At 40.6% G+C, this 12,158-nt stretch overlaps 1 protein-coding gene across 5 annotated transcripts; it reads left to right on the top strand.

The window, feature by feature from the left end:
* The first annotated feature begins 4,489 nt into the window (after nucleotides 1-4,489).
* On the top strand, nucleotides 4,490-10,235 carry adcyap1a (adenylate cyclase activating polypeptide 1a). 5 transcript variants are annotated; one of them, XM_076761706.1, is made up of 7 exons: nucleotides 4,490-4,798; nucleotides 5,010-5,114; nucleotides 5,737-5,877; nucleotides 6,520-6,624; nucleotides 7,458-7,592; nucleotides 8,123-8,243; nucleotides 9,753-10,192. In XM_076761706.1, exons 2-7 carry the CDS (start codon nucleotides 5,017-5,019, stop codon nucleotides 9,759-9,761), a joined length of 609 nt encoding a protein of 202 aa, XP_076617821.1. In that variant the 5' UTR covers nucleotides 4,490-4,798; nucleotides 5,010-5,016; the 3' UTR covers nucleotides 9,762-10,192. The 5 variants fall into 5 exon arrangements, with proteins under 5 accessions (XP_076617821.1, XP_076617823.1, XP_076617822.1 ...); XM_076761707.1 differs by lacking the exon at nucleotides 6,520-6,624 and having other exon boundaries at nucleotides 4,502-4,798; nucleotides 9,753-10,235; XM_076761704.1 differs by lacking the exon at nucleotides 9,753-10,192 and having other exon boundaries at nucleotides 4,589-4,798; nucleotides 8,123-8,470.
* Nucleotides 10,236-12,158: the final 1,923 nt, after the last annotated feature.

The following is a 12,158-nucleotide window of genomic DNA, read 5'->3' as shown; positions in this document are numbered from 1 at the left end:
GAATAATTCAGCTCAAAGTTATAATACTAATACTAACAGCCAACAGAATGTTAAAAATATGGCAGTGAAGAGACGGAAATACTACACAATACTACAAACTTGAGGAGAAGGATGGTAACGTGAACCGTAAAGCACTCGCCTGTCATTGACCCTGATGAAGTCACTTTCCTCCAGAGAAAAATGATTTTGGAAGTCAAAGTTTCTCCAAATCATTGTTGGAACAATAAAGTCAGTGTATGTATCTGACATCAGGTGCCTGAGATAAACCTAGAAAAAGGCTTTGAGTCAAACAAACCGCTTTAATTTACTGATGTACAAATTCCCACATGAAGAAGATACATAAGCTGAAGTTTATATGCTACATGTACGTCTTTAAGACTGATTTATAGCTAAATGTGCCTAATAAACTGGCAGCTGAGGGTTTAGAAACATAATTTCTAATATCAAATACATGACATCCTTATATGGTGGCTTTTTATGGCTATCCAATGAAAACCACGTATCTCCAAATTTGGAATATTTCCAATAATTTTGTTACCAGGTTAAGAGGGTTTGCCTAATTCTTAAGATAAATAAACCATTTTTTAAAAAAATCAAGGGAATTATTTGAGGAAAATCATCATCACAAAGCTGAAAATAAATCTGTTTTCATTAACTCGTGAAATCATCATGTTTTGGAGATACATGTTTTCTACAGGAGCTCGTATTTACAGCAAAAAGCTGCAAATAAGGAGCAAAAAAACTCAAAGTTAATAAATGCGCATTTCTCAGTGTGTCAAATTTACATCTTTTTGCGTCTCTTTCTCGTTTCATCTCTGCCCTTCCACACACACACACACACACACACACACACACACACACACACACCTTACAAATTAGATTCAAAAAGCCGCTCTCTGTCAACACTGGTGGCTGTAAAAGCTGAGTATTAAAATATTTGAGTCATGGGGCTCAAACTTCAATAAAACTCTCTAAACACGACGCGTCAACACCAGTCGGCGCTATAAAAAGCGAACAGCGCTAAAACCGGAGTGAGTCATATGTTCTTCACCTGTCTGTTTGGCGTGTAAAGCTCAGCCACACACTGTACGCCTGCTCTGATTACCCACAGCTGTCTTTCCACGTGAGAGCTATGAAACGCTGCTGTTTGCAGACACATCTGAGCAAACACGGGTTTATTTCTTTTACTCTGTGTGCTTCCACAAATGGTTGCTCAGGCAGCAGGTTTATTAATATTCCACCGTGATTATTACAGGAAGACTCTTATATGGTGTGGTGAGTCAAGCGTCAGGTGATCGCAGGATAAATATTCTTATCTACCTAATGTTCTCACAGGTAATTAGATGATAAAAAAAAAAAGTGATATCCTGGTGAATATGTTTTAACATGATTAAGAGGCTGGTTGAGTAATCAGCATTTTACATTTCAGTATATGATGTTAATTAATTTCCACTCACTTCAGGGTCCAAAAGCAGCGTTGGAAGAAGTAGTTTTACTACAGTAAAGGTACAAATAGCACGCTGTGAAAATACTAAATGTAAAAGTCCTGCATTCAAAACCTCAGCATGTAAGTAGTATTAGCAGAACATGCCTCAGGTATCAAAAGTAAAAGTACTCATTGTGCAGTAAAATGGCCCCTGTCAGTTTTTTTTATTATTATATCTGATGTTTTTGGATCAATATGCGTTTAATCTGCAGAAATGCATCATTTTCTATAAGATCACCATATGTTTGTGTTGTCGTTGACCTGTGGGAACCACGTATCTCTAAAAAGTCAACTTCTCATGAGAGAAACAGCCTGTTTTCATCTTTGTGACGATACATTTTCCAGATAATCCGAGAGGGTTTTAATCTGTTTATTTAGATGAAGGAGAGTTTGATCAACCCGTGAAGGAACAACTCATCCTACAGTATGAAAAGTAATGAGTTACTAAAGCCGTCAGACAAATGTAGTGGAGTAAAAAGTATAAAGTTGCATAAAATGGAAATTTGAATAAATGCACTTAGTTAAGGCAGAAAGTTGAAACACATGTTTTTTTTCCCCCCCAATAATCTACAGCGTTTGATTTACAATTCATCGAACCATTTGAAAATCATTATTATCTTATAACCTGATCCTCCAGATCCCAGTTCTCACAACGTCACCGGACTCGGATCACAGTGCACTTTCTTCTCATGACCACTTGGGTGCAGTGCTCTCTCAGAGTAAACACTGCGCCTCGGTTCAGCGGGCATGTTCCTCTCTACGTCTGAAGGATTCAGAGTCAGGTGTAAAAACCACCACATGACGTCAGAGCCGGAGGAGGATCGACCGGTCTGAATCACCCACTAAAGATTCAGCACATGGTCCTGATACCTCTGTGGACAGAGGACTCCGCTGACTGGTAATGAAAAGCGTCCGAGCCATAAAGACAGTCACGAGAGCTGCAGACGAGGGAAAGTAAAGCAGAAAACACAAAGTTAATTCAAGTACACTCACCGAGTACTGTGTTTAAGTAAAGCCTTGAGGTAATTGTACTTTGGTTATTCCATTTTATGCTGCTTTGTACTTCAACTTCACTACATTTCAGAGGGAACTATTGTTTGACAGATAATATGTAACATATAAAACACATGATGAAGATTAATAACTGATAGTTTGTACTTGAGGCCACGTGTCATTTCCCTTCTAAACTTCTAGATGCTCCGTTATTTATCCATTATTTCACACACGAAAAAGCAAAGATTAGAATAAAATTATAGTAAATTTAGGTTTGGTTTTTCTTCCTTTCACATCGTCTCATGACCCTTCAGATTTATTTTGAGGGCTTTTGGAGGGGCCTGACCCCCATGTTGGGAACCACTAGACTAAACTTAATTTTCTATAAAATTGTTCAAACATGCTCCACCTCCAGCAGCTACAAAAATAAAAGCACGAACAATCTAATCATCTACAACCTTGACTCAGAAAACGTTATGACACAGAATGTGATCATTCGTTAATCCTTTTTGACATAAACTCAGTTTAAAACAGCACAAAGACAATATATTTAATGTTTGAGCTTCACTGATTTTTGTGAATATCTGCTTATTCTGAATTTGATGCAGCAACATGTTTCAAAAAAGTTGGGACAGAAGCAACTAAAGACTGGGAAAGTTGTGGAAATTGGGTTTGTGATAAAATCCCACTTAAGTGTCTGAGAGAGCGACATCAAGTAGAGCCGAAGAGACTCTCCTTCAACCAGATGACTCAGCTGACAAAGATCTGCTTCTATAACTCAGTCTGACCTCTGACCTTAACGGAGGCAGAAAGGTGAAACATGGGGAAAATCGTAAAATAAATTATCTCTTTGGTGCCTTAGAGAAACTTTTCGTCTGTCACATTTCAGCACTGGCCAGCTCCACACGGCAGTCTCTAATGTTAAACACAGAAATAAACTAAAACATCATCTTTTCATCGCCGTCAAATTACAACCATGACTCTCCACATGAACTGTGTTACCGCATGGATGACTCCTTCTTCCAAAGATCATAAACCATCTTAAAACCCACTGAATTATCTGAAAAATGCACGATCACACAGCTGAAAACACGCCTCCTTTTATTAACTCCGAGGTGACGTTTCGAGAATACATTCGCGGGAGACTGATGGTTTGTTTTATTACTGCAAATAAGGAGTGCAGCAATAAGGCTAAAATAAGACACCAAGACATCAGAATGTAAAAGCTGATTCATCCAAAACCTTCGGCCACATGACTCAGGTTTAAATCTGTACGTTATTATCATGTCCTGGTTGTGTAACTGAGCCCGACCTCCAACCTGAACAGGACGGGTTGAAGACGCTAAAAATAACTTATGAATATACTTATAATAGACATTTCTGGTGCCTTAGTTAGTCAAAGTCAGTCAGCTCCACAAGACAATAGCTTATGTCAGATATATAAATATGCTAATAAAGCTTTTCGTCACCGGCCAGTGAAACCATGCGTTCCCATATTTGGTGGTTTTGAACATTTTAGATCCGCTTTGCTTCCAGATGAAACGTCCCTCTGAGCACTATTGAAGTATCTGGTTGTGTAACTGACCCCTGACCTAAGCAGGGGTGGACAGGTGAATCATGGGAAAAATAGCTAAAAATATGCAGGTCAATCAATCAGACATCTCTTTGATGCCTTGCTCAGACAAACTTTTTGTAGAAGGGAGGCTGTCAGTCGTCTTTCAGCACCGGACAACTCCCTCCATCCCGCCAGGCTTCACAGGCCACGTGATCCTGCTAATGGCGTGACGTCAAATGTTGACATTAATTCACTGTGTAATTAATGATCATGTTTAAATTCCAGATCCATTCTTTTTTTTTTTTTTTTATGACTTGGCTCTGGGTCTTTCATTGACGCGGAAGACGGATGCACTCCAATGGGACGGGGGCGATGACGCAGCCGCCCACCTCCCCTCTCCTACCCTTACCCCCCCCCTCCACACCTACGTGAGAAGTGAAAAAGGCATGCCTTTCGGATTCATGAATAAAAAACCAAGGGGAGTTGAGTTCTTAGCACGCAGGAAAGTTCCCCGCAGACAAATGTTTGGCGCTCTTCATTCTGCCCATGACCGAGTACACGTAGAAATCCCGGAGAACTGAGCTGCGGGCGCACGGAGGGCTGCACACTCGGAACAAGCACAAGGAGACTGAGGAAGGCGCTTCACTGAGGGAATAGAGGAAGAGGAGAAGAAGGGAGTGAGAGAGAGAGAGACTGAGATAGAGATCCTATCTCACTCTCCCAGTCGAGGACTTCAGCGGATCGCGTCCAGCGTCTCGCAACTGGTAAGAGGATGCACTTTTTACGCAGCGTAAAAGTAGGCAGCGTTTGGGGAGAAAGTCAGGTGTGGCTGATTTTTTTTTTTCATTTTAGAATTCACAGGTGAGGTGTAAAAGTAACTAAATGTCACAGGAAACAAAAGAAGGCATCAAAGAATTGTTCTTACACGTGATTCACCTGTTCACTCACTTAACGTCGTTCTTTTTTCTTTTGCAGCAGGACAATGTCTAGCAAAGCGACTTTAGCTTTACTCATCTATGGAATCATGATGCATTACAGCGTCAACTGCTCACCTGTGGGGCTTAGCTTTCCCAGTGTTAGGTACGTACACCCTCACCCATCGTTTCAGTGTCACTTTGAGGGGAGAACTTGTGCGTTACTGCGCTGAGCAGCGGGGCGCAGGCTGCAGATCATGCCTGCCTCACAGTCACAGTTAGTTCTGTCTGGGGCTGTAATTGCCGATTGGATTACTGGATAACACCATCATCATCAATCCATAGGGCTGTTCACACAGAAATAATTGCGCAGAAACATTCACCAGGGAGCGGCTGTGATGTGATTTAGGCTGCTGAGGCAGTGAAGACCAGTGTCTCAATGCGTCCTGCGGCCATTAATCCACCAGTTTATGTGGTCAGATTGGGCCTGATGATTGGAAAACGTTTTTGCAGAAAAAAATGGCTTATTTTGGATAAATTTGCATTTTTGTACAAGCACAATCAAAGAAATGTTATTTAAATAGCTCGTGTGGCAACAAGAAACATTTGTGGTGGATATTTTTTTTTAAGTTTAAGACATAAAAAGTCTAAAGGAGCTCATAAAACATATCAAACCGCTCCGTGTGATCATGAATTTGACTGAAACATGCAGGTAATATCTCAGCGTGCTGTCACCTCTCAGCCGCAGATTGGGAAACAGGTTGTGAAAACGTGTCTGCTTCTTTCAGACTCGACAGTGAGGTTTATGATGAGGATGGGAACTCCTTACAGTCCCTGGATTACGACAGAGACCAAATGGATCATGTGAGGAGCCCTGTGTCTGTGGCTGACGACGTCTACTCGTTGTATTACCCACCAGCAGAGAAAAGGTGACTATCACCACCAGTCTGAAAACTTTTCTGTCCCCCCCCCCCCCTCAACGTTGGAGACATTCATGTTGAACATCTCATCGCTGTAGTCCTATTTCTGTCCACCTAAGTTGGCGTTTTGTGTGAATCAGTGTAACGTACCGTCGAGGTGTTGTCTAACTTTCAACACGACGAGAAGCGTCTTTTATTATTTATCACCTCAAGAAACGACTTCAGCAAATTAGTCTCTGTTTTAACTCAATGCCCAGGGGAACTTAGGTGATTTAAATCAATCTTTTTCTGAGCAAACAAATAAACAAATTGCGAAAAAAGAGTAAAACACATCTGTGAAATCTGGCCGCGCAACGAAGGCTGAAGCTCAGCGGCAAAACTTTTACTTTTCAGCAGAAATTATAAAACAATGCAATATATTATGAGCAAAATAATCGAAGAAAACCCCTCAAACACAGACTCAAGTGAATTAATCCAAAAACCACTTGAATTTTTCTTTTTCTCCAATTAAAAAACAGAACACGAGGCCCGATATTCCTCCTATAATTGACTTGTTCAGATGGGTATTTTTTTGCAGTGCAGCTACTTGAAATTGTTGCCTCTTGCGCTGCGTGTGTGGTGATTTTACTGTGTGGCTATCTGTCACCCCAGAACGGAAAGGCACGCAGACGGCATGTTTAATAAAGCCTACAGGAAAGCGCTGGGTCAGTTATCAGCAAGGAAATATCTGCATTCTCTGATGGCAAAACGTGTAGGGTAAGAACATCTTCTTGGTTGTCACCTCTTCTTTTATGCTTGATGTTTTCTGTCCTATGTGCGTTTTCCTTTCTTTTGGACTGATCCTTTAAATGCTCATAATTCACGCTGTTATACGTACTGTACGTGTCTGTGGTCCCATTATCGCCCAGCGTGCAGCCAAAGCTGGCGCCCCCTGAATCAGCCTTTGTTAATGCTGTAGGATGGTCGTGGAGAGCTCAAACGGGCACTTGATTGATTTGGGAAGAGTCATTTTCTGAGCCCGCTGCTGCGTCGTGCAGGCGCAGAGGGAAGAATTAACCCCCCGCGCAGGCTTAAATTTATTTCCATATGAATAATTTATAGGATGGGGTCCCAGTGGAGGGGAGGCGGGGTGGGTTGCAATTACTCCAGGCTTATGAGAAGGCCTATCACATCTTATTGCAGGTCGAAAATATATGCCAGATCGTCCTGGGGTGGGCTGAAAGTTAAACAAAGAGAGAAAATGCCTCTGAGGCTTTTGTAAGATCATTCTTCAGGCAAACTCTTTCTGACAGCACAGGCTGCCTGCTTTGTTCTAGAATCACCCAAATAGTGAAATCTGATTATTTTCCCAAAAATGCTCCAAAATAAGCACCCAGATTGGGTCTCTACAGCTCTGCATTGTTCTGAATAAATTCTGATCATCTGCAAGATGACACAAAGATCCCCCCCCCCCAGCCTCAATCCAAGTGTCCAGGCTCCTCAGCTCAGCACCACAGGCTGTACATACAGGGGGTCATGTGGATGGAAATGCATCAGTGTGATGGTAGTGAGACCTGCATCTTGTCTCTCTCTCACTCTCTCTCTCGCAGCGGGGGGAAAACACTGGAGGACAGCTCGGAGCCTCTGTCCAAGCGACACTCAGACGGGATCTTCACAGACAGCTACAGCCGCTACAGAAAGCAAATGGCGGTCAAGAAATACCTGGCGGCAGTCCTTGGGAAAAGGTATAGACAGAGAATTAGAAACAAAGGACGCCGGCTGGCATATTTGTAGCATCCTCCCCCATCCTCCTGAAAAACAAAAACAAAAAAAACTTAAGTGTGTGCAGCCCCAGATGAAGTCATTTTGAGATCTGAACAATCAGTGGATCGCTTTTGTGTTCTTAAACATGTATTTATGTATGAAGTAAGCCATTAAAATGAATATTTTGATAATAATATTGTTTTTTTATTTTGTACTTAAAGCACTTGAGGACATACATATCTACTTTGTGGACCAATTTTTGTTCATTCTAAAAAAAAAAAAGAAAAGAATAGCCTCTATTTATGTATTCATTGATTTATTTTTTTTAAACCTATTTATTGAGGGGAGACAATTGTTCACGTGACGATATGCTCCAACAGCCCTGTCTTTTAAACATCCAGTGAAGAGATATGATTGTGAGGAAAATAAATAGTTTAAAAGACAATCAATGTATTGAATGCTGCTTTTTGTAAAGTGACATTAAGAGTTTAGTTGTCTTTATTCACAACAGCCTTGAAGACATAGGTATTCAACAAATCCTACAAGACATAGACTTTGATGCCCTCCCGGACGGGGATGAGTTTGAGGCTTTTTTGGGAGACTGGCTGAAACAGTTTTCTCCCGAATTTCCGGTGAGTTTCAGGCTCTTTCCTGATGCCGTGTCCTCGCGGGGGCGTCTCATGTCCCTCCCTTTCCTTCTCACCTTTAACTCTTAACCTTGTGATCTTGCTCCAAACACTCAAACCTGATTTCTTCTTCCACCTCATTTGTGCTCCTGTCTCTCGAGAGTCTCACAGATTAGCACCTTTAATCCCACCTAATGTGGCGAAGGCCGATGTGTCACTCATATCACTGCTGATTGACACAAGAGGAACAGATTTATCTGCGTCCTGTTTATGGACACAAGGGTGATATTGTGATGATAAGAAATTATTTAACAGATCTGGGTTAGACCGGATGAAAGCCCTGTTGGCTTTAGAGGCTCTCAAAAAGCCAGTTATCCACATTTTAAGACAAAAATCCCAAATCTGAGATGAGGACCAGAGTACTTTTGAGGTTGTTCTTGTCCTTTTCTTCCGCAGTGTTTACAGACTGAGCTTACACCTTTGACTCATGTAAAGTGCCAATCTTGTGTTTCTATCAACTGGTTTCTGTGTGTTTGGAAACCTCTTATCCTTCTGAAGGTTTTCTCATGTTTCTCTGCCCATATAATAAGTATCACTAACATCTAAAGCACCATCAAGCAAATTTAAAGAAAAAAAAAAAGCATAAAAAAATATATGATACTTGTTACATGGCGACTGATCCATCGATTTGTTCTTTGTGAGAGACACAAGAGGCAGTTTGAACTTTTGTGTTTGAGCCCTCTGGGTCTATTGTGCTTCCCTTTTCTGTCATGTGAACCAATGTAAAAACTACAGTAGATTGCATGATTAAAGTAATTGCACTAGCCACCGCATCTGTGCAGACGACTCCAACTAGATGGTTTTGCTTGCTTTCTGACTACTGCAAACATACATACCTGTCATACCTGGATGTTGTTTTGTGTTCTGTTCTCCTCGCTGACGTTTCTACACAAGCTGTATGTTGAATTTTGTCCTCCTTTGGAGAATTATCTGAATGTACTTAACTGCTGGCAAGAATCTCCCAGTCTAATGTCATGCTTTATCTTTTAGGCTTTGTGACCAAGCCATTTTTGTACCCAACTGTTAAATTGTATATGAGGACACAGCTGTGATTGGACATTTAAAGGGACTCTATTATCAATCTGTAGGGTGGCACAAAGGCTGCCATAATTGACGATTTGACTAGATTAAAAGAAGAGGGAGGATGAGAAGCAAGCACACAAGAGGAAAACACAGTTAGACAGACATAAAGAGAAAGGAAATAAAGGGAGCAAAGGGTGGGCTGAGGAGTCTGGAAAATCTACATGTAAGACTAAAAACCAAACACGTTGCAGGAGTTACAGCAGTAGACATCAGTCTCACTGCTTCCCCCCCGTTTGCACGACTTTGAGATTTGTGAGGAAGGAACACAGATTTTTGCAGAGAAAGTGATTTAGTTTTAAAACAGCAGGGTAAAAAAAGTTCTTCGATGTGTTTATTGTATCAATCTTTCTTTAATTTTGCATTCTCCTCTAGGCTTTGTGACGCAGGATGCAGTTTGCGGCTGTGGCGTCTTGCATCGACTTTAAAATCGCCATGAATCACAGATGGCTATTTAGTGGCCCTACAATGCTGCACATCATCAGCTTACATTTCACCCTTTTGTTGTTGTTTTTGTGTCTCACAGACGTTTGGTAGGATCTTTAGTAGCATCCAGCTTAGACGTCAAGCGCTCTTGCTTGCACTGCTTTCTGTTGCACTTTGTTTTTAGAGCACTAGATGTAGATTTTTGTGAAAATAGAGGGAAGGATCAGTTTCCCGCTCTCCATGAAACATTATATGTATGATAATGAAAGCGCCAATAGCCTTACTAAAATGAAGTAATCTTCAAAGATATATATATTTACTGTGTACAAAGTGAATATTAGATTACTACTTCAAATGGCGATCTGCAAGGGTCAAGTCAATAAATGTTTAAAAAAAAAAAGTGTTGTAAGATTTGTATGAATAAATTTTTGTAAACAACAAAAATTTCGTCTAATCTTTGAAGCCAATATCACCATAAGTCTTTAAGTTAGGTCACATTTAGGAGGATGAAAATGAGTACTAATATTCCTATAATGGAGATAGACCCTCCCTCGACAGTTTTAACGGGATGTTTCATAAGAGAGATGAAAGGAATTAAGAGAAAAATCAGCTTGTGGACATCACAGAGGGAAACATGAAACATCAAAAAGCCACACACAGATAAGACAAGGCAGCATACTGCAAATTAGTTTCAACGCACAAACACACATGCACACACCTGGTAAAAAAAAACAAACTGTAAAATTCATGCTGAAATAACAAAAATACCCGTCTTCTGTGTGGGTGTTGTGTGTTGTCGCCCTATGGACGGTCAGTAACGGGATGTTGCAAAATAAATCAGCAAACTGCAGAAAGAAAGGATAAACTGGTGGAAAGGAGAGCAAAAGATCCAAATCTCTGCCCCATTTTCATGGTGACTCAGTGGCTTTGGCGGAGGAACAGTGACACCAGTTGGCCGGGTGTCTGCCTCCCCTCGGGACAGCATGAGTAAAGAGACGTGGGAGGGATCACCCAGCCCGCAACACACACTGCCACGCTGCACTTTACACCTCTACAGGACTTCAGCAGTCGCCACCAAAGGCCTGCAGTGCTGGTGGAACAGTTGGCCAGTCTCAACTGTGGTACAGTCACTTTGGGCCAAAAACAAAGGAGCCGGTGCGGACTGGTTTCAACTAAACATGCACAGAAACGAGGGAATGTATCCACATGTATTAAGATAGAAATCTACCTTTTTATGGTCGGTCGTACAGAAAATAATCTTTTGGGAGAAGCCATCTTTTCCCCAGCGTGCCTTCATAGCTCAGCTCAAATCACAAAATAGACTGAATGCAGTTTAATTCTGTGGCTGATCACTCTTTACACAGTGTTAATCTCAGTGGAAATGCCCTGCATGCATTTATTCTAGAGAGCAATTAGTCAATTAATCGATTGATTACAATTTATTAAAAATTAATCAGCTGTAATAATTTTTAAGGCAAAAGCATCAAAAACTCCAGCTTCTTAAATATTAATATTTGCTGCAGTCATATTTAATTTTATATCAAATATCTTTGATTTTGGCATCAAATTTACGGGATTGAAATTCAGTTGTTGATGAATCATAATAAAAATATATATTTTTAGTTTATTGTAGCCCTATATTATTTGCATACAAAATTACTGCAACAGTGGGAAACAATATAAAAACCAAAGGCTGTAATTCAGGAGGTTTGTCTTTGTATTTTTGGACCTCATCACTATGATGGTATGTAGGTGTTTTACCAGGTCTGAGTGAGACTGCGGCTTTAGCTCTGAAAAGATTTCCAAAATGATTTCCCTTTGTAATTGCAGTGGTACCAGAGTACACCTAAGGAGAAGCAAATGATTGAAATAATGTTATAATCACTTTAAAATAATGATTAAAAAAAGCATAAACACACCGAGCTAGTAGCCCATTCACACAGGTTGCACAGGATAGCCTAGCTATGCTCTCTTACAAAGACTTAGTAGCTACATATGTAAGCTAATGTTAATTTTGAAAATCCTTTATTTATTTTTCACTCTATTATCACAACAAATCATGGGTTAAATGCCTGTCCCCTGTAAGAAAACACAAGCAAACAACTCGGAGATGGAGCGGGACTAGCGGAGGACAGTGCTAAGTTAGCTAACTTAGCTAGGTAGCAAGCAAATGTACGCCTGTTTTGCTCTAAATGCTGACATGATAACTTTGTAAAGCTGCCACGATCTTAAATATGCTTTCTGTATAGCTTTATTTTGTGTTGAGTTTTTTAAATACAGCTTCTTCTTTATCTGTTTGGGCTTTATTAGACCCATTCAGGAAGGCTTTAGCTGCTAGCTGTCATACAGGCAAAG

Source organism: Chaetodon auriga, chromosome 21 (genome assembly GCF_051107435.1).
Source record: "Chaetodon auriga isolate fChaAug3 chromosome 21, fChaAug3.hap1, whole genome shotgun sequence".
Classification (NCBI taxonomy): domain Eukaryota; kingdom Metazoa; phylum Chordata; class Actinopteri; order Chaetodontiformes; family Chaetodontidae; genus Chaetodon; species Chaetodon auriga.
This window is presented reverse-complemented; position numbering and strand designations above follow the sequence as displayed.

Bases quoted from the DNA above. Each gene is read 5' to 3' on its own strand.
- adcyap1a (XM_076761704.1), top strand. From the start codon at position 5,017: ATGTCTAGCAAAGCGACTTTAGCTTTACTCATCTATGGAATCATGATG. The intron at 5,115-5,736 runs GTACGTACACCC...TGCTTCTTTCAG, and splicing joins CTTAGCTTTCCCAGTGTTAG to ACTCGACAGTGAGGTTTATG. The intron at 6,625-7,457 runs GTAAGAACATCT...TCTCTCTCGCAG, and splicing joins CTGATGGCAAAACGTGTAGG to CGGGGGGAAAACACTGGAGG.